Source organism: Phacochoerus africanus, chromosome 6 (genome assembly GCF_016906955.1).
Source record: "Phacochoerus africanus isolate WHEZ1 chromosome 6, ROS_Pafr_v1, whole genome shotgun sequence".
NCBI lineage: Eukaryota > Metazoa > Chordata > Mammalia > Artiodactyla > Suidae > Phacochoerus > Phacochoerus africanus.
Window position 1 is genome coordinate 107,106,732 of NC_062549.1, and position 22,049 is coordinate 107,128,780.

The window sequence follows — 22,049 nt, forward strand, 5'->3', positions numbered from 1 at the left end:
TATCGTAATTATAAACATAGCTACAATTTTTCATTTTCATATTTTCACTTAAAATGACAAAAGACTCTCAGGATGATTAAAATCTATATTAATGACGATGCAGAATAGTATAATGAAAGTATAATTATCATAGTAACAGCTAATACTTACAGAAACTGTCCTAAAGCCTTTTATATATCAATTGACTTAATCTATTGAGGAGGCACTGTTATTATTTCCTTTTTAGGGATGAGGAAATAGAGACACAGAGAGGTTAAGTGACTTGCTCAGGGTCATATCACTTGTAAGTTGCAGAGCAACTCAGGGTCATATCACTTGTAAGTTGCAGAGCTGAGTTTTTTTTTTTTTTTTTGTCTTTTTGCTATTTCTTGGGCTGCTCCCGCGGCATATGGAGATTCCCAGGCTAGGGGTCCAATCGGAGCTGTAGCCACTGGCCTATACCAGAGCCACAGCAACACGGGATCCGAGCCGCATCTGCAACCTACACCACAGCTCACGGCAATGCCGGATCGTTAACCCACTGAGCAAGGCCAGGGACCGAACCCACAACCTCATGGTTCCTAGTCGGATTCGTTAACCACTGCGCCACGACGGGAACTCCAGAACTGAGTTTTGAGTTCAGGTAGTCTTGCTTTGCCATCAGTACTTGTAACCCCTCTGGAGTCATAGACATCTGGGTTTGGATTTACCTTCTGCCTATTAGTAGCTATGTGACCTTGAACAAAGTAACTACAAAGTGATAGCAAATAATATTCACTTTGCAGAATTGCCGTGGAGCTAATCAAATAAATATATAAAATACCTGACATGTAGTAGGCACCCATATAATTTAATTCTTTCTCAATTGTTGGACATTTAAGCTCTTTCTAATTTTTTCATGATGAGTGATAATACCGAAATAAACATATTGGTCCACGTGGTTTTTCCCTTCGTTTGGATTATCTCCTGAGGCTAGATTCACCCGAAGTATTATTACTGGACCAAAGAATATTAGCATCTAATTGGTTAAGTTTTGCCAAATGTGTTTCCAACAGAGTTTGAAAAATTTGCAATGTCTGAATTTATCATCTTCTCTACGACCTTGCTAGTCTCAATTTAATATCTAAAAAAAGATAGTAATAGATAAATGTTTTCACTGCTTATCATATGCGAGGCAATCTAAGTGGTTTACCACTTGTGATGTTAATCACTACAACCAACCCAAGAGGAAAATATTATCTTCATTTTACCCGTGAAATGGCAAACTAGGATTTGAAATGTGGTATGTTTGATTCCAAATCCTCTTAGCCTCTATACGTACACTTTGTCAAGTAAAATCATAACGTTTTATGTTTCTAATTTAATTAGTATAAAATGCTACTTGTTAGGTTAAATTTTTTTTTTCTTTTCTTTTTAGGGCTGCACTCACGGCATATGGAGGTTTGAAGGCTAGGGGTCGAATCGGAGCTGTAGCCTCTGGCCTAAGCCAGAGCCACAGCAACACCAGATCTGAGCCGTGTCTGCGACCTAGACCTACACCACAGCTCACGGTAACGCTGGATCCTTAACCCACTGAGCAAGGCCAGGAATCAAACCTGCAACCTCATGGTTCCCAGTCGGATTCGTTTCCACTGCACCATGACAGGAACTCCTTTGTTAGGTTAATTTTATTTATTTGATTCCTGAACCTGAAAATTTTCCATGACTATTTTCTTTTATTTTATTTTAATGATTTTTAAAATTTTCTTCCCTTATAGCTGGTTTACAGTGTTCTGTCAATTTTCTACTGTACAGCAAGGTGACCCAGTCACACATACACATATACATTCTTTTTTCTCACATTATCATGCTCCATCATAAGTGACTAGATATAGTTCCCAGTGTTATACAGCAGGATCCCATTGCTCACCCGTTCCAAAGGCAATAGTTTGCATCTATTAACCTCAAATTCCCAGTCCGTCCCACTCCCTCCCCCTCCCCCTTGCCAACCACAAGTCTATTCTCCGAGTCCATGATTTTCTTTTCTGTGGAAAGGTTCGTTTGTGCCATATATTAGATTCCAGATATAAGTAACATCATATGGTGTTTGTCTTTCTCTTTCTGATTTACTTCACTTAGTATGAGAGTCTCTAGTTCCATCCATGTTGCTGCAAATGGCCTGAGTAGTATTCCATTGTGTATATATACCACATCTTCTTAATCCGTCTGTGGATGGCCATTTAGGTTGGTTCCATGTCTTGGCTATTGTGACTAGTGCTGCAATGAACATACAGGTGCATGTGTCTTTTTCAAGGAAAGTTTTGTCCGGATATATGCCCAAGAGTAGGGTTGCTGGGTCATGTGGTAATTCTATACCATATGGGAGGTATGCATACTATTTTCCATAGTGGTTGTACCAATTTACATTCCCACCAACAGTGAAGGAAATTCTCTTTTCTCCATACCCTCTCCAGCATTTGTTATTTGTGGACTTATTAATGATGGCCATTCTGACTGGTGTGAGGTGGTACCTCATAGTAGTTTTGATTTGCATTTCCCTAATAATCAGTGGTTGAGCGTTTTTTCATGTGCTTGTTGGCCATCTGTATATCTTCTTTGGGGAAATGTCTGTTCAGGTCTTTTGCCCATTTTTCAATTGGGTTGTTGGCTTTTTTGCTGTTGAGTTGTATTGGTTGTTTGTATGGTTTAGACATTAAGCCCTTGTCAGTTGCATCTTTTGAAACACTTTTCTCCCATTCTGTAAGCTGTCTTTTTGGTTTTTTTATGGTTTCCTTGGCTGTGCCAAAGCTTGTCAGTTCGATTAGGTCCCCATGACTATACTCAGTCTCCATTTCTTCATATGAACTTTCTGTTCATGCACTTTTCACAGTAACTAACCCATGGAACTGAGTTTCAGACTCTGTGCTTGAGAGCTTCACAAACAGAACATCATTTACTTCCCCAAAAGCCCTTTATAATGAATGGCCAGCAAAGTCCTGCCTGGACCACCCGTCAAGTGCGTCCCAGCTTCTCACAGCACCTTCAATTTCTTGCCCTTGTCTTGCTTCCTCTGCCACAGGGACTTTGCACATGCTGTTACCTCTGCTTGAATATTCCCTCATACTCCTCTACCTAGTTAACGCTTCATAGTTCTTCAGCTATCAATTTGGTGGTGACTTTCTCAGAGAAACATTCCATCTCTAACTATATCAAATACGGTCTTAGCATTATCAGACATTTTTTAAAACGTTTTTTGCTCCTCCCACTCCTCCAGCTTTAGTAAGCTATTCGCAGCACTTATTGCAGTTCTAATCTTACATTTATTTGTGTGATTACTTGATTAATGTCTGCTTTCCCATCAGATTGACGCTCCACAAAGGTAAGGCTCAGATTTAGTTCTGCTTATTTCGGTACCCTCAGCGACCAGCATAGTGTTTGTATTAGACACTGAGGGACAGAGAAATTAAACAACTTACCTGAGATCATGGATTTCATAAGTGGTGTAACTCAGACCTGAAATAGAGCTATCCAACTTTTAAGCCTGTGCTCCTAGTCCATTCCGCATCTTCCCACTCTATTGCTTTCAATTTTTCCATTGGTCTTAACTTTTTACACTTAAAAAGAAAAAAATTGTAGAATATAGGAGTTTCCATCATGGCACAGCAGAAATGAATCTAACTAGGAACCATGAGGTTTTGGGTTCGATCCCTGGCCTCACTCAGTGAGTTAAGGATCCAGTGTTGCTGTGAGCTTTGGTATAGGTCGCAGACGTGGCTTGGATCCTGTGTTGCTGTGGCTGTGGTGTAGGCCGGCAGCTGTAACTCCGATTGGACCCCTAGCCTGAGAACCTTCATATACTGTGGGTGCAGCCCTAAAAAGAAAAAAGAAAAAAAGAAAAAAAAAAAAACCAACAAACAAACAAAAAAATGTAGAATATAACATATACACAGGAAAGTGCTTTAAACATACATATAGAATTTAACAATTAGTAATAAAGTAGGCATCTATATAAGTGCCACTCAAATCAAGAAATAGGACATTTGGAATTCCCATTGTGGTACAGCAGAAATGGATCCGACTAGGAACCATGAGGTTGCACATTCGATCCCTGGCTTCACTTGGTGGGTTAAGGATCAGGCATTGCCGTGAGCTGTGGTGTAGGTCGAAGACTTGGATCCCCTGTTGCTGTGGCTGTGGCTGTGGCTGTGGCGAAGGCTGGCAGCTGTAGCTTCAATTTGACCCCTAGCCTGGGAATCTCCATATGCTGCAGGTGCTGCCCTAAAAAGAAAAAAAAAAAAAAAAAAAAAAGGACATTATCTTACAGATGTGGCTTGGATCTGTCATTGCTTTTGCTGTGTAGGCAATACATAGCCAGCAGCTGCAGCTCCCATTTGACCCCTAGCCCAGGATCTTCCATATGCAGCAGGTGCATCTGTAAAAGGAAAAGAAAAAAGGGCAGGGGGGAGAAATAGGACATTGCCCACAACACACCCTAGAAATACCTTGGGGTATCCTTCCAGATCCCACCAGACTAGAGGTAAACATATCATGATGTTATTTTTTTTCTTTGTTTTTCTGCATAGCCTCAAGGCCTATATATCACTAAGCAACAGAGATTAATTTTACCTGTTTTTGAACTCTATGTAAAATCATACTATATATACCTTTTTAATATCTTCCTTCTTTTGCTCTACATTATGTTTATAAAATCCATTTAGTTGCATGTTTCTGGGTCTTAATTCTTTTTTTTGTTTTTTGTCTTTTTGCCATTTCTTGGGCCGCTCCTGCGGCATATGGAGGTTCCCACGCTAGGGGTCGAATCGGAGCTGTAGCCACCGGCCTATGCCAGAGCCACAGCAACGCAGGATCCGAGCCGCGTCTGCAACCTACACCACAGCTCATGGCAACACCGGATCGTTAACCCACTGAGCAAGGGCAGGGACTGAACCCACAACCTCATGGTTCCTAGTCAGATTCGTTAACCACTGCACCACGACGGGAACTCCTGGGTCTTAATTCTTTCTAATCATTTTTATGAACTCTGACAATGTTTAATATGTTGCAGAGTGCACTGAGAGATGCCAGCAGGTAGTCACTTTGGATGGTATTAACTATTTTGGATCACCATAGTCCAGTGTCTTTTTTTTTTTTTTAAGGGTCACACCCACGACACATGGAGGTTCTCAGGCTAGGGGTCTAATTGGAGCTGCAGCTGCCAGCCTACACCACAGCTCATGGCAACGCCACATCCTTAACCCACTGATCAAACCTGCAACCTCATGATTCCTAGTTGGATTCATTGCTGCTGTGCCACGATGGGAACTCCCATAGTCCAATGTCTTGACTTTAGCTTTACTGGCTTAAAAATTCAGTTTTGTCAGTTGATCAGGTTCAGGCAAACATGCAAGAAATTCACTAGAAACAGGAATGTTAAGTTAGTGATTTTGGGGGGAGAGAAATCAGTGTCAAACAGAGCAGAAGTTTGCACTACTGGCCAGCATATTCTCTAAATTTGGAGAAAAACTCATGTGAGAACCAACTATAATCAGAAAGTTGTCTGATGAGGATTTTAGCGGCCTCAACAGTGATGGTATAAAGTCACCATCTCCTTCTTCGAATCCCCAGGCTATTGGCCAGCACTCTTTTCTGGAGGACACGAGAGACTTTACTTCTGAAGACCATCCTCTTCCATTAGCATTTTTTAGCAGATCAGTTATAATTCACAAAGAGTTCACTGGTGGTTCAGTGGGTTAAGGACCTAGTGTTGTCACTGCAGCAGCTCGGGTCTCTCTCCTGTAGCGCATGCTCCTGCCTTGGCCCGGGAACTTTCACATGCCGCAGGTGCGGCCAAAAACAAAAAATTTGCAGAGGAACATGTATTCACTTTGGTCAACTACTACCACCAAGTGTGGTTTTCTGACATGTACATTTCAACCATTGTGTTAAATAACGCGTTAAAGCTTGGTCATACGTGTTTATGCTGGTCATTTTGCCGCAGTCTTTAGGTTTAAAACTTCTTAGATGTAGTTTTTCTTTTCTACATTGGAGGCGGATGAGGCATTTTCATTTAGAAAGCATATTTTAAAAATGTTAATATGTGTATAAAAAGTGAGAGCTTATTGAAGGACAAGAATTGTGCTAAATATACATATATGAACGCATTGGATGTCTACCTGTATTTTTTCAAAGATCGTAGGTACGAAAATATGAACATGGCTTCATGTAGGGAGGGCAATTTGATTACAGTGTATTTTCTTCCTTCTAAAAAAATGTTTGGGGGAGTTCCCGTTGTGGCGCAGTGGTTAATGAATCCGACTAGGAACCATGAGGTTGCAGGTTTGATCCCTGCCCTTGCTCAGTGGGTTAAGGATCCGGTGTTGCCGTGAACTGTGGTGTGGGTCGCAGACGCGGCTTGGATCCCGCGTTGCTGTGGCTCTGACGTAGGCCAGGGGCTACAGCTCCAATTAGACCCCTAGCCTGGGAACCTCCATATGCCAAAGGTGTGGCCCAAAGAAATAGCAAAAAAGCAAAAAAGCAAAAAAAAAAAAGAAAGAAAGAAAGAAAGAAATATATGGTTGAATAAAAATTGAAACTTAAAAAAAAAAAAATGTTTTGGGAGTTCCCGTCGTGGCTCAGTGGAAACGAATGTGACTAGCATCCATGAGGATGCAGGTTCAATCCCTAGCCTTACTCAGTGGGTTAAGGATCCAGTGTTGCCCTGAGCTGCGGTGTAGGCTGCAGATGCTGCTCGGATCCCGCGTTGCTGTGGCTGTGGTGTAGGCCGGCAGTGACAGCTCCAATTCGACCCCTAGCCTGGGAACCTCCATATGCTAAAGATATGGCCCTAAAAAAACAACAATAAAAAAATGTTTTGGAGTGAAGACACTGCAAATAGAAGTACAGAAAACAAAAATACCACTAATATCACTTCACCTATCAAATGCACCTATACTTAAAACATTATCATCCTAATGTTTGTCAGAGTTGAGAAATATGCATTCTCCTACATTGTTGTTACAACTTTCTGGAGGCAAAATTTTTATATCAGTTCTGATATATATAGTTAGGAATATAGGCCAAAAGCCTTTGAAATGGAAAAATTCTTTAACTGCTCCTGAGAGTTCATCTGAAGGAAATAATGAAAGATATTTATATAGATTTTGGCCACCTATTGTCATAGCATTCAGAATTATTGTTTAGGAAGACTGGAAGCCACTTAAACGTCCAATAATGTAAAGGAGCATGTGAAAAAACTTATGTTGCATCTCACACAATAGAATACTCTGACATTATTAAAAATAATGTAGAAGAATACAATTTGGTAAGTAAAAGAGAAAGTTAAAAAACCCTTTATACAGTATGAACCCATTGTCATGACACACATATAGATAAAAGGTTGGAATATAATTTTTTTTTTTGTCTTCTGTCTTTTTAGGGCTGCACTCGCAGCATGTGGAGGTTTCCAGGCTAGGGGTCAAATTGGAGCTGTAGCTGCCGGCCTACGCCATAGCCACAGCAACAAGGGATCCGAGCTACATCTTCAACCTATACCACAGCTCACGGCAAGGCTGGATCCTTAACCCAGTGAGCAAGACCAGGGATCAAACCTGCATCCTCATGGATACCAGTCAATTTCATTAACCGCTGAGTCAGGACAGGAACTCCTGAATGTAATATTTTGAGATATTAAGAATGATTAACTCTGGAGTTCCCCGGTCACCTAGTGGGTTAAGACTCTGGCATTGTCACTGCTGTGGCTTGGTTCATTCCACTGTGGCTCAGGTTTGATTCCTGGGCTGGGAACTTCCCCATGCCTTGGGCATGGTCTGAAAAAGAGCATGACTAACTCTGAGTAGTGGGGGTTATAGGTTATTTTTATGTCTTTTTTTTTTTTCTTCTAGGGCCACCTCCTGAGGCATATGGAGGTTCCCAGGCTAGGGGTCTAATCGGAGCTGTACCTGCCCGCCTATGCCAGAGCCACAGCAACGCGGGATCCAAGCCGCGTCTACCACCCACACCACAGCTCATGGCAATGCCGGATCGTTAACCCACTGAGCAAGGGCAGGGACCGAACCCGCAACCTCATGGTTCCTAGTCGGATTCGTTAACCACTGCACCACAACGGGAACTCCTATAGGTGATTTTTAATCATCATTTTTTTGTTGTTCTCTGTGTTCTAAAATTTCTCCAATTAATATATATTACTTTTTAATTTAAAGAATCTGTATTAAAATTTTTCCTTTAATGTTGTTGGATTCAATTTAAACAATGATTTAAAAAAAGACATATTTCCTGAAGATGAGCTTTCATAGAAAAGGTAAATATTTCATTTATTAAATACAAAGACATATTTATTAAATACGAAGAACTCAGTGAACCTAATAGAAAGAAGATACCCAGTTCTGAGGGCCAGGTGCTAATGTCCATTTATAATGCATTAGAAATCAGATTGGGGAGTTCCCGTCGTGGCTCAGCGGAAACGAATCTGACTAGGAACAAGAGGTTCCTAGAAAAGACCAAAAAAATAAAAATAAAACAATAATAATAAAAAAAAGTCAGATTGGTTTTGGAGCAATTCTGCAGACTTATCATAGACAGACCAGAGAAGGCTTAGATACATTTTAGTTCTATAGAGAAGATCTAGATACATCCTAATTCTAGGTGTTCCTTTTGTGGCTCAGCCCTACAGCTCCAATTTGACCCTCTAAAGCAGGAACTTCCATATGCCGCAGATGTGGCTGTTAAAAAAAAAAAATTAAAAAAAATTTTTAAAATAGATACATCTAGTTCTGTATTTACTTATAGTTAACAATATTTGCCAAGCAGTCGGGAACATAGTAGCTCCTGCATAGCAAGTGCACAAACATCTGTTGAACTGAAATGACTCATTTATGTGAATCAGCCTGTCACTTGAACATATTATCAGCACTTCCTGACTTTCGTGCTGGTGAAGGTGCACTTTTTTTGCTGCTTCCACCAGATTAAATATATCATATTACCTCTGAAGCTAATTTCTCCCAATTCTATCTCCAGCGTCTCACTAGGGACCTTCCCGTTCCACATTTTCAGTTATTCACAGGTCATTTAAAATACATTTTTAGGAGTTCCCATCATGGCTCAGCAGTAAGGAACCCAACTAGTATCCATGAGGATGTCGGTGGGAGAATTAAACCCAGTGGGTTAAAGGATCTGGTGTTGCCGTGAGCTGTGGTGTAGGTCACAGACTCGGCTCTGATCTGGTATTGTTGTGGCTGTGGGGTAGGCCGGTGGCTGCAGCTCTGATTCAACCCCTAGCCTGAGAACTTCCATGTGCCACAGGTATGACCCTAAAAAGAGCAAAAACAAATAAACAAACAAACCCACCACATTTTACAAACCCACCACATTTGAAATAAATTTCTTGCCATATCCTCTCATTTTCTTTATTTAAAGTTGAACCTCTTGGTTTATTCACCCCAGTGTAGTTTAGTGCTTATCCACCCACTCACCTACCTTTCTATAGGATTGCAACCCAATCCCCTTAAGTTTATTTAGTTGGAGACGACTGCGCACACACTCAGAGCCAGTTCAGTCTTGCCCCGTTCCTACCAGTAGTACAGCACCCTTGTTTACTGGTGTAGAGGCCAGAGCGCCTAATTCCATTCTTTAGCATTCATGCTTTTGTTGCAGGGCTTACATACAGGGAGAGAGGAAGCAGCCTTTATTCGTGCAGGCACTGCCTCAGGAGATTCATAGCCAAAGGCTGAGCTGGGAACGAAGCCGGGTGCTGTTTTACATACACTCTGTTATTTTTTTCTTTTACTCTTTGGTCCCTTTGTCCCCCTTATAAGGTAACATACATTCTGTAATTTCTGAGTGGACAGTTATAGATAGGGTTGGCCCCTGGATTCAGGTCATGTTACATTGTTACAGAGCTGCGCCTGCTCTTACAGGTGCTGCTGCCACATGTTGCCTTCCCTTTGTTCTGGGAGGGCCTGTCCCCCTCCCCACTATACTTTCTCTATCCTGTTGGAGGCTTGGAATAGATAATACTGACCTGCAGCTGTAAGTCGTTGAGGGAGGCTCTGGAGATACCCCAACTCTGAGTCCCCTCTTCTACCTGGGACAGAAAGGCCAAGTTTGATTTTTGCTACTCCCAAATGTAGCTTATGCTATGTATTTTATGCAGTAATGTAGCCTCCAAGGCAAAGATAATTGTAGTCTCGTGCTTTCTCTTTTCTTTCCCTTTTCTTTTGGGAGTGACCTTAATTCATTTACTAGTAATTACTAGTTAACGAGAAGTACAAGCAATAGATTTGTTACTGACCAGGGTTCTTGGCCTTCCTTTTCTTTTCTTTTCTTCTTTTTTTGTTTGTTTTGCTTTTTAGGGCCATACCTGCGCCACATGGAGGTTCCCACAATAGGGGTCGAATTGGAGCTACAGCTGCCGGCCACAGCCACAGCCACAGCGTCTGCAACCTACACCACAGCGCATGGCAACGAGGGATCCCTGGACCTGACCCACTGAGAGAGGCCAGGGATTGAACCTACAGCCTCATGGATACCAGTCAGATTTGTTTTGCTGTGCCACAAGGGGAACTCCATCTTGGCCTTTCTTAATCAAAAGAAATTGATAAGGGAGTTCCGCTGTGGTGCAGCAGAAATGAATCCGACTAGGAACCATGAGGTTGAGGGTTTGATCCCTGGCCTTGCTCAGTGGGTTAAAGATCTGGCTTTGCTGTGAGCTGTGCTGTAGGTCGAAGACTCGGCTCAGATCCTGCATTGCTGTGGCTATGGTGTAGACCGGCAGCTATAGCTCCAATTCAACCCCTAGCCTGGGAACCTCCATATGCTGCAGGTGCAGCCCTAAAAAGCAAAGAAAGCAAAGCAAAGAAATTGAAAAGAGGCCAGAGAAGAAACTCAGGCAATGCTTTACTGGGGCCCTTGCTGCAGCAATAGGCTAGTGAACATAAGTAACAGTTTCCCTTGCCCACTGTCCTAGGGAAGTGGCGGGGAGGTGAGATGAGGCGGGGGAAGTGTAATGGGGGGAGGGCTGCTGGTTCCTTATATGGGGTGAGGGCAGGGGTGGGGCCAGGGGTCGGAAAGGGTGGCTTAGATAGTTTGCCCACCCTTTAGGTGGTGGTGTATGCAGGGTGCATGCTTAGCACCGCTTCTGCTCCTGGTACTCTGTCCTATTTGCTCAGGGCTCTTCAGAAGTGGCAGTTGGATTTTTGGTCTTTTAGTAGCATCTTGTTCACAATTTGCCCTAGTGGCTCAGGCACATCGTTATTTTTAGTCCCTTCGTTTCTTCCTATTTTGTTGCTTGCGGAGTTGCTTTGTCCAGGTGCAAGTGCTGTAGCAAAGGGTCTCAGGTCCCAGACTGTCTCAGACTCAGTCCTAATTTCTAGAGTTTTATGGTCAGGACCTCAGTTCTGTTTTCCTGTCTTGAAAGGAAATGGGTAGTAAGTACAGTCCAGAAACCAAATCGGCTTGCTGTTAACTTATTGAGCACACACAGAATCTGGTTTCTCATACATTTCAACTGATCAGGGCTCAGGAAGGATTCTGGCCCCTTTTCCTTATTCTTTCAGCATCTCTTCTTTATTCCCCCCTCGCTCTTCTTGGAGCATCTCTAGGGAACTGACATCCCTTTTGCGGCTGGCAAAGAAATACCTTCTTTTGACGTCTCTTTTCTCCCTCACCCCCAGCCCACTCTCATGGCCCTGCTTTCACTTTTAAACCCTTTTGCTTCCTATTCTCAGAGTTTCTCTTTCTCTGGTGAGGTTTATCACTTCTTCTGTCCCAAGTCAGCTCGGCTTTATTTTCTTTTGGGGTGTTGCAGCCTGAGGCTCTAGCAGGGAGAGGAGAAGAATGAGAAAGATGAGATCTTTACAGTGGTCTGACCACAAGGTAAAATATCTGGGAAAAAAAAAAATCTTTCACACTTTCCAAATTAACAATTCTCCAGGCATTTTCTATCCTGTGCTAGAAGAATGTCTCCATTTGTCATCAGCCAGATAACACCAAGAGAAGGAGTAGAGTGGGAAATAAAAAGCCATTCTCTCCTGTTGTCGTCGTCAAAAGTGGCAGTCAACACAGCTAAACAAGCATAGGTTTTACACACACACACACACACACACACGCACACCTTTTATCTGTGAAATGTTATCCAATTAATGTAGGCATGTCTTTCAAAAAAGGGCTTTGCCTAAAGCATCTCCCTGGAAAGCATTTCACGAGCAAGAAAAGCAAAATAAACAAAAACAGTGTAACAAGTAATATGCACTAGGCTTCGTTTTGAAGTTTTTTAGAATGAACTGCACTAGGACTTGATATCTCTTCAGCAGTCCTGGAATCAATGGAAACCTGAAAATTATCATTATTGTTCTGTGGGTACATAAGAGCAGAGTGAGCTGAAAAACTGGTGTAACTTGAGTGGAAATATTTTTAGTCTTTCATGTATTTGTGCCACCTCCTTAAATTCCCAAACTAGCCCGCCTATATCCATCTCAGCATAAAAATATGCTGTATAATGATCCTTCAGCATCCCTCCTCCTGAGTCCAATTCTGAAAACCCATAAGAATTCAAACCATGGTAAGAAACTAGGATTTAAGAACGGACTGTACACCTGTTTTTTAATAGGTTGCCTATGTCTGATCTAATTCTACAAATAGAAGGAAATAAAATGGTCATTAGAACAATACATCCTAGTATTTATGGTCCAGCAAATAAGTAGGCAGTGGCTATCTGTTCCATTTGTCATTCTTAGTTGGAAACAGCTTACACTACTATACTTTGAGTTGTTATAATAATTAATGATCTTATTATTCGGAAAGTCTCAGCTGAATTAGATTCTAGATATTTGATAATTCTTTGTATTATGCTGACAAAGCTTTCATGACCCCACTTCTTTCCTCTCCTTACAGACTCAGTTGTCAAGTTATCCTGAGCTGATTTTGAAATCTTTTTTTTGTTTGTTTTTGTTTTTTTTGTCTTTTTGTTGTTGTTGTTGTTGTTGCTATTTCTTGGGCCACTCCCGCGGCATATGGAGGTTCCCAGGCTAGGGGTTGAATCGGAGCTGTAGCCACAGGCCTACGCCAGAGCCACAGCAACGCGGGATCCGAGCCAAGTCTGCAACCTACACCACAGCTCAGGGCAACGCCGGATCGTTAACCCACTGAGCAAGGCCAGGGACCGAACCCACAACCTCATGGTTCCTAGTCGGATTCGTTAACCCTTGCGCCACGACAGGAACTCCTGATTTTGAAATCTAATGATGAATTTGGATGCTTTGTTGAAACATTTTTCTATTCTCAACTACCTCTTTTATCTCTCTTTCTGTGCCACTATACCTTTATTTATACGCTCTCCCTTCCTCGCCCATTTCTTTTAATGACTTAGTATGACTGCCCTTAAGTAAACTCCTACGGATAAGACACACATCCTCATTAAGTATGTGAAAACTCTATACGAAATCTAAACACCTAAGGAAAATAATTAACCATTTCCTTCTTTTACAGTTTTTCTTATTACTAGTCACAGGGGAAAAGTTCTCTATTTCCTTATTTCTTTCTAATAGTTTAGGCTATGGAACAAAATAGACCATCATCATGGGTGAGAAATGCAAAAACAGTTCCGGGTGTACATTTATGAGAAAGGAACGGAAAGCCACCGTTTTAAAGAAGGGCTGTTACCCATAATTGTCAGTGACATCAGTTTGTACAATCTTGAAAGAACTTAAAAATCAATTTTAGAAGACTCATGCTTGTGGGACGGTGGAAAATATGGAAAATTAGCTTGGAGTCCAAGTGGGGAGAGTCTTCAGTACCTGGCTAAGGAGTTTTGACTTTTTCCTAGGAGCAAGGGGATTCGCTGGATAGGTTTGAGCCAAGAGAGATAAGAAAAGCAATACTTTAGTAAGAATAAGTTAGCATAATTGTGCCTAATTAATTTGAATTGGGAAAGACAAAAGTGTAGAGAGGAGTTAAGAGGCAGCTATCACTGTTCAGGCTTTAAGGGAAAGCGCCTGAATTAAGGTATCTCCAGGGGCATAGGAAGGAAGGTTGATGCGAGACATTGCATGGATAGAAGTGTTAACCTTGCGGTCTGAGTTAGAGGTGGGAATTGTGGGAAGGGGGGAACCAAAAGTAACTCTCAGTTTCTGGAACATGGTTGCCTAAGATAAAGATATTGCCATCGACATTAACAGTGGGGAGAGTAATGATTTTACTTTTAAATGTGCTTAGTTTGAAGCTGCAATAAGATACCCACTATGGCTCAGTGAATTAAGAATCCAACTAGTATCCATGAGGATGCAGGTTCAATCCCTGGCCTCACTCAGTAGGTTAAAGGACGCGGCATTGCTGGGAGCTGCAGTGTAGGTCGCAGACACGGCTCAGATCTGGCATTGCTATGGCTGTGGTGTAGGCCAGCAGCTGTGGTTTTGATTTCACCCCTGGCCAGGGAACTTCCACATGCTACAGGTGCGGACCTAGAAAGACAAAAATGACAACCAAGGGGAAATGTCGAGGACAGGCTTGGAAATTCAGGACTGGAACTCAAATCTCATCTCAATCTCAATAAAGAAATTTGAGTTATTCAATAAGGATTGGAATTATAATTCAATTTGAATCGGTTAAATATTAAAAAAACAACAACCAAACACTAGTATGCCGTCTGTAAAATATACTATCTCTGAGCAAAAGCCTTTAGTGAGAAGAACAGAGAGTTGCAGACTTAACTTTGGAACTTTGGATAATTCATAATTAGAAGATAGAAATAGGAGTTCCCGTCGTGGCGCAGTGGTTAACGAATCCGACTAGGAACCATGAGGTTGCGGGTTGGGTCCCTGCCCTTGCTCAGTGGGATAACGATCTGGCGTTGCCGTGAGCTGTGGTGTAGGTTGCAGACGCGGCTCGGATCCTGCGTTGCTGTGGCTCTGGCGTAGGCCTGCGGCTACAGCTCCGATTCAACCCCTAGCCTGGGAACCTCCATATGCCGCAGGAGCGGCCCAAGAAATAGCAACAGCAACAACAACAACAACAACAACAAAGATAAAAAAAAAGAAGATAGAAATAGACGTGGAAGAAAGGTTGAGAAGTGCGAAAGAGAAGTCAGATAAGACAGATGAGAACCAAATAATGTGAACTAATAAGGGCAGAGGGAGGACGACATTTCTAGAAGGAAGTTAAGTTAAAAAGAACGAAAACTGAGAAGATGCTGGGGGATCTGACGCAGAGGAAGTAATCAATGATCTGCATGTGACCAAGTCACCACTAACTAGTGGGCAAATGATGAAAATTCTTTTCTGTAGTTCAATTCAGTACATACTTATCAGCTATCACACATGCTTTCCCTTGTCTTTCTCAAATTGAATAAGGGTTGACCAAAGTCAGATCTGCTGCATATGCTTTCTTTGAGTGATAAAGGAGTTAAAATCCAGAACAAGGCTGATTCATAAGAAGGAACAAAAGAGGAATTATCATGTCCTCTCACCTGAAATTTTGGTCTGTAGTGTAATATTGACAAGTGAGAATTATTTTATTATTTTAATAACAGAGCTTCTCTTTATTAAACATCTACTCTGTACCAGTGCTTCACTCATTTTAATTCCCCCTCTAAGGTAAATATCCCCCCCACACTTTCCTTACAAAGAAATTGTGATGCAGAAAGATTAAGTAACGTGCCCAGTTTCATTCAACCAGTAAATGTAGAAGTCATTATTCAAACCCTAGTTTATCCAACTCAAAAACATACATCAAAATTAACGACAGAGCTGGTTAATAATGCAGATGCCCAGAGTTACTGCTATGACTCAGAGGGTTAAGAACCCAACTGGTATCCATGAGGATATGGGTTTGATTCCTGGCCTTGCTCAGTGGGTTAAGGATCTGGTGATGCTGTGAGCTGTGGTGTAGGTTGCAGACGTGGCTTGGATCTGGTGTGGCTGTGGCTCTGGCTCTGGCCAGAGGCTGCAGCTCTAATTGGATCCCTAGCCTGGGAACTTCCATATGCCACCATGGGTATGGAAATAAAAAGAAGAAAAAAATAATACAGATGCCCTTGGACTGCCATTGACTAAGTCATGTGGTACAGGTTTCTGTGCAGGTTGAGCCCTGAACCAGGTTCTAAACACTCTGTCCATTTAGAATTGTGTTTTGGTAGTTTTGTGATCCTGGGACCTTTACTTAACTTCCCTGTGCCTCAGTTTCCTTATCTTTAAAATAAAGAATAATTTTATTTTATGTTTTTATTTTTGTCTTTTTAGGGCCACACCTGCGGCACATGGAGGTTCCCAGGATAGAGGTCAAATTGGAGCGGTAGCTGCTGGCCTACGCCACAGCCATAGCAATGCCAGATCCAAGCCACATCTTCAGCCTACACCACAGCTCAGGGCAGTGCTGGATCCTTAACCCACTGAGCAAGGCCAGGGATTAAACCTGCATCCTCATGGATACTAGTCAGATTCGTTTCTGCTGAGCCACGATGAGAACTCCTAACAGAGAATTATTTTAAAGAGATACTTCACTTTTTCAACCATATTATGCTAGCCTCTGACTGGCCCAGATCATGTTCTATCAACAGAATATGATATTATTTAAAGATTATTGTTTGGTTGAAGGGTGGACTTGAAGTTTGGGTTATCTTTTAAGAAATGACTGCTTTGGGGACTGAAATCTTTGAAATTTTGCTAGCTGCGGAGAGATTTTAGTCATCTTAAATTCCATTTCTACTTGAAATAGCCGTGTCTTAGGTATAAAGAAAGCAAATCAAACTTTTAATATCTGATCTTTGGGTGGAACATAGTTTCTTTTCAGAAGATATTGCTTTTTAAAATATTCACCAGTTTCGCCTCTAAGTTTTAGCTATGTGTAGTTCAGCTGCATTAAGTGTGATCTTTTCACTTCTCCAAATCCACTGAACTCCGAAATCCTCATGCTCTGGGGCTCTGTTCTGGATGGAACCAGCCCTAGCAGATGCTGAAACGGCTGAAGTGGAATGTCTGGGCGGTGGAGATCAAAAGCTCTGTAGAGAAAGCCTCTTACCTTTTTCTCTAGGAAGATTGAATTACTGTAATTTTATTACAGATGCTGAAACGACAATCTACCAAGTACAAGGCAGATAAAACCTATCCCACAACAGTGGCTGAGAACCCCAAGAATATCAAGAAAAACAGATATAAGGATATCTTGCCATGTAAGTTTCATTTCTCCCTTTGAACTTGTACCTTCTCCTTCTCCTAAATTCAATCATCTTATCTCTTTTTACTCATTGGTTTCTGTTTTGTTGTTGTTGTTTTTCTTTTGCTTTTGGGGGCCAAACCCATGGCATATGGAAGTTCCCAGGTTAGGGGTCGAATTGGAGCTCCAGCTGCCAGCATACACCATAGCAACGCCAGATCCAAGCCACATCTGTGACTTACACCACAGCTCATGGAAACGCAGGCTCCCCGACCCACTGAGCAAGGGCAGGGATTGAACCCGCATCCTCATGGATGCTAGTTGGATTGGTTTCCACTGTGCCACAATGGGAACTCCTAGTTTCTGTTTCTAATCCTGGATTGCGGCTTTGACAAGTTAGTTTGTACCGTGTATGACTACAAAGGAACATGCATCCGTTCACTCTTCAAACACTTATGAGCAGCCACTATTCCCTGTGTTGGTTTCTGACTTACAGAAAGCCCTCTGAGCAAGCCCTCTCAATTATTCTTTCTTGTGTGTTACAGATGATCACAGCCTAGTAGAGCTGTCCATGATAACCTCTGATGAGGATTCCAGCTACATCAACGCCAACTTCATTAAGGTACACTCAATAGTTCCTATTTCTCTAGGTCCCTAAAGGAAAGGACGCGGGAATACTAGACAAGCAGCACATACTATTTGTAGTTACCTCATGTAATTTCTCTTCCCCTTTAGGGAGTTTATGGACCCAAGGCTTATATTGCCACCCAGGGACCTTTGCCTACAACTGTCCTGGATTTCTGGAGGATGATTTGGGAATACAGCGTCCTGGTAAGTGCAGAGTGGCTTTTGGTACGAGATCCTCCCAGTGTTTAGAGAGGAAGCAGTGTCAGGATATGGGACTGAGGTTTCCTGTGTATTAAAACCAGTGGGTGTGGGGGTCAGTGGCTAGAATTTTGGTGTTCAGGCATCTCTTAGTCAAAATCACCATGTCATTACTGTTCAAGGCAAGAAAAATTCTCGTCTTGACAGGCTCATTTGTTAATGAGAATTTGCTGATTTGAACAGAGAAAAGGGAAGTAAGGACAGAAGGAAGAGTGAGAGCAACATTTGATCATTTATCAGGACTTCTTTTTTGGTTACAAGACAAATAAAGAATAAGTAACACCTTTGAACTCTGGAACCCATGTATGAACTGCTTTTTTCTAACTGTATCAATGTTTAAGTTCCTGTCTATTTCATCCCCCCAGGTCATTGTTATGGCATGCATGGAGTTTGAAATGGGGAAGGTGAGTTGCTTTCTGGTATACCTTAAGGTAAAGGAAGAAGGAAAAGAAGGGGGGACATTGGTAGCGGAACGCTTCCTTAAGTGTGACTTGGTAAAAATGCTCCTCTTCCTAGTTTTCAGTTTGGGAAACTTGAAACACATGACTCTCAAGGCTTCTTTTTTTTTTTTTTTTTTTTTTCCACCCCTGAGAACCTCTTTTGTCTATTTTCCCAGTAGACTCTGTGGGTTTTATTTTGGTTGTGCTTGTGGCATGCAGAATTTTCCAGGCCAGGGATTGAATCTGCAGTAGCAATAATCAAAGCCATAGTCGTGACAATGCTGCTGAGCCACCAGGGAACTCCCTAGACTCTGTGTTTTAAAATAAAAATAAGGTATACTTTTGAAAGTAACCATTCATTTTCCTGTCATTGCTGAGAAGACACTTAAAACTACCAGTCAGAGCTTTTTTGTGCTGTCTGGCTTGGCTGCCACTAGCCACATGTGGCTCTTGCCCTCTTAAAATATGGCTGGTGTGACCAAGGAGCTCATTTTATTTCAAGGAATTTAAATGTAAAAACTGATATTCACTTTAGTTTTTGGAAAATCTTAAGTTATTTTTGGAATAACACAGACACTTGAATCTTTTTCAACCATAAATTTTATGAAATCTAAAGAGAGGTAAAATATTTTCAATTAATAGTCACCATATTAATTGAAATGTGCTGTTAATATAAAATACACACTAGATTTTGAGACAGTTTAAAAATGTCAGATATCTAATACAGCCACCAGGGAACTCCTCTAATAACTGTTTTAAATTGATGACTTGTTGAAATTTTTTTATCTATTGGGCTAATATACATTAAAATTAATTCCATCTTTTTTCATTTTGAATGTGGCTATTAGAAAATTTAAAATGGTATACACAACTCATATTTCTATTGAACAACGCTCTTTGAATCTGCTCTTGCCATTCTGAGTTGATACAATTCCAGCTAAAACCCAGAGAACGTGGGTTTCAGTTGGCTTGTGCAGCTTTGTTTTAATCCTTTTGAAATACTGAAAATGTCAGATCCCTATTTCTACTTCCTCAGACTTCTAGGAAGTCTGTAATTTGTTTTTTGTGGTTTATTTTATTTTATTTTATTTTATTTTTATTTTTTAATTTAATAGTTATTTCCCCAATACAATTTTTTCTACTGTATAGCATGGTGACCCAGTTACACATACATGTGCACATTCGATTTTCACACATTATCATGCTCCATCATAAGTGACTAGACATATTTCCCAGTGCTACACAGCAGGATCTCATTGCTAATCCATTCCAAAGGCAATAGTTTGTATCTATTAACCCCAAGCTTCCCAACCACCCCACTCCCTCCCGGAAGTCTGTAATTTGTATATCCTTATTTAATGTTTGTTTTTCCATCTTTGAGAATTCAGACTTGGGTTGAAGCCTAAGGGGGTAGGAATTCCTAACCTAAGGTGAAGGACACATTGCTGAATTTGCTTCTAAACAAGGGAGGGGGTTCTGTTACCCACAAAAGACTAGAATATATGGAGGGGAGTCACTATATTCTGCTTTGTGCAACAGAAAAAATGTGAGCGATACTGGGCTGAGCCAGGAGAAATGCAACTGCAGCTTGGCCCTTTCTCCATATCCTGTGTAAGTATCATGTCTATTTCCATTATGGCTGAGCAAATGCTCCAAGACTTACTTTATTTGAAAGTAGTCTTTGAATATTAGTCTTTGAAATAACTAAGATTTTAATTTTCTTCTTAGGAAACTGAAAATAGAAAATCTGATTATACAATCAGGACTCTAAAAGCCAAGTTTAATAGTGTAAGTATAAGACACTAGAGGTAGACCAAAAGCCCCATAGAGATCAGGCAAGTGAATATACAGATATGTGACTTGGTCTAGGCATACGACAGGGCGTGGTGGGACCTTTGATGTTCTGGATAAATCTTCATATCCATAAAAGACCTTTGGTGTAATCTATGCTCCTCAATCTACTCCAGGAGTTCCTGCCGTGGCTCAGGGGAAACGAATCTGACTAGTATCCATAAGGACATAGGTTCCATCCCTGACCTTGCTCAGTGGGTTAAGCATCTGGCGTTGCCGTGACCTGTGGTTTAGGTTGCAGATGTAGCTCGGATCTGGTGTTGCTGGGGCTGTGGTCTAGGCCAGTGGCTACAGCTCTGATTCAACACCTAGCCTGGGACCCTCCATATGCCGCAGGTGCAGCCCTAAAAAGCCAAACAAACAAACTACTCCACAGCAATGGCATACATATAAAATGATGATATTTCTAGGGTGAATAGAGGCTATGTACAGTAGATAGGGGCTGGGAACCAGCTTCAGAGCTCAGGCTGCTCAGTTTCTTTAAGGCAAAGGGATTTAGAATATCAGCATGACTGTGACCCATTGGGATGCTCTGGTTTGGACTATTTTCTTTTTTATTATTATTATTTATTTATTTATTTGCTCTTTTAGGGCCACACCTGCAGCATATGGAGGTTCCCAGCCTAGGGGGCAAATTGGGGCTGCAGCTGCCGGCCTTCATCACAGCCACAGCAACGCAGAATTTGAGCCACATCTACGACCTAAACCACAGCTTGCAGCAATGTCGGATCCTCAACCGAGGCCAGGGATTGAACCTACATCCTCATGGATACTAGTTGGGTTCATTTCTGCTGAGCCACAATGGAAACTCCTGGTTGGGACTATTTTTGTACCTCCTCTTGTGAGTGGGGCAGATAGGGACAGGTCAATAATAAATGACCTGAAATTATTTATAATTGTTCCTAGAGGGAATATGGTCACCAGAGGTCTATAGGGAAGAAAGTCCCATCAACTGCAAAAAATGATACAGATGCTATTTACTAAATTAGAGTAATCTTGTGGTGGAATGAGGTGGAGTCGCAGCCTTGAGCTCTCCTTTTAATCTGGCTTTTTTTTTTTTTTAATAGGAAACTCGAACTATCTATCAGTTTCATTACAAGAATTGGCCAGACCATGATGTGCCTTCATCTATAGACCCTATTCTTGAGCTCATCTGGGATGTGCGTTCTTACCAAGAGGATAACAGTGTCCCCATATGCATTCACTGCAGGTATGATGCTGTTGCATGAACCTTCTACCCAGAATAAACCAAATGTCACAGTCTGGCCAGGACTCCTGCTTTAATTGAAGGAAGACTGGCTTTGTTAGAATTAAAGGATGTAGGCTCCTAATTCTAGGCTTACTTTTTCCAGTCAATCAGAAAGGAATGAAGCATAAAAATGCAAATGATTGAAAGGGAAAGGTCAATAGCAGAAACTATAATAAATTCAACCTGAGCATTAAATTCATATTTCTCTAAATTTTTTTGGTGAACGCCAAAACTGCAGAGATTCTTTTTTTTTTTTTTTGTCTTTTATTTTTTTAGGGCCGCACCCACGGCATATGGAGGTTCCCAGGCTAGGGCTCTAATCAGAGCTGCAGCTGCTGGCCTACACCACAGCCACAGCAACACCAGATCTGAGCTGCATCTGTGACCTACACCACAGCTCACAGCAACACTGGATCCTTAACCCACTGATCGAGGCCAGGGATCAAACCTACAACCTCATGGTTCCTAGTCAGATTTGTTTCTGCTGTGCCACGACGGGACCTCCA

At 41.6% G+C, this 22,049-nt stretch overlaps 1 protein-coding gene across 3 annotated transcripts in view; it reads left to right on the plus strand.

Moving 5' to 3' along the window:
- Window positions 1-22,049, plus strand: part of PTPN22 (protein tyrosine phosphatase non-receptor type 22) — a 65,172-nt gene that overhangs the window by 4,081 nt on the left and 39,042 nt on the right. For all 3 annotated transcript variants that reach the window (XM_047784971.1, XM_047784972.1, XM_047784973.1), the window contains exons 2-8: window positions 17,026-17,134; window positions 17,664-17,740; window positions 17,854-17,949; window positions 18,369-18,407; window positions 19,983-20,054; window positions 20,172-20,231; window positions 21,362-21,504. In XM_047784971.1, the coding sequence (XP_047640927.1) occupies window positions 17,026-17,134; window positions 17,664-17,740; window positions 17,854-17,949; window positions 18,369-18,407; window positions 19,983-20,054; window positions 20,172-20,231; window positions 21,362-21,504 (596 nt within the window). The remainder of the gene's footprint in view (window positions 1-17,025; window positions 17,135-17,663; window positions 17,741-17,853; window positions 17,950-18,368; window positions 18,408-19,982; window positions 20,055-20,171; window positions 20,232-21,361; window positions 21,505-22,049) is intronic.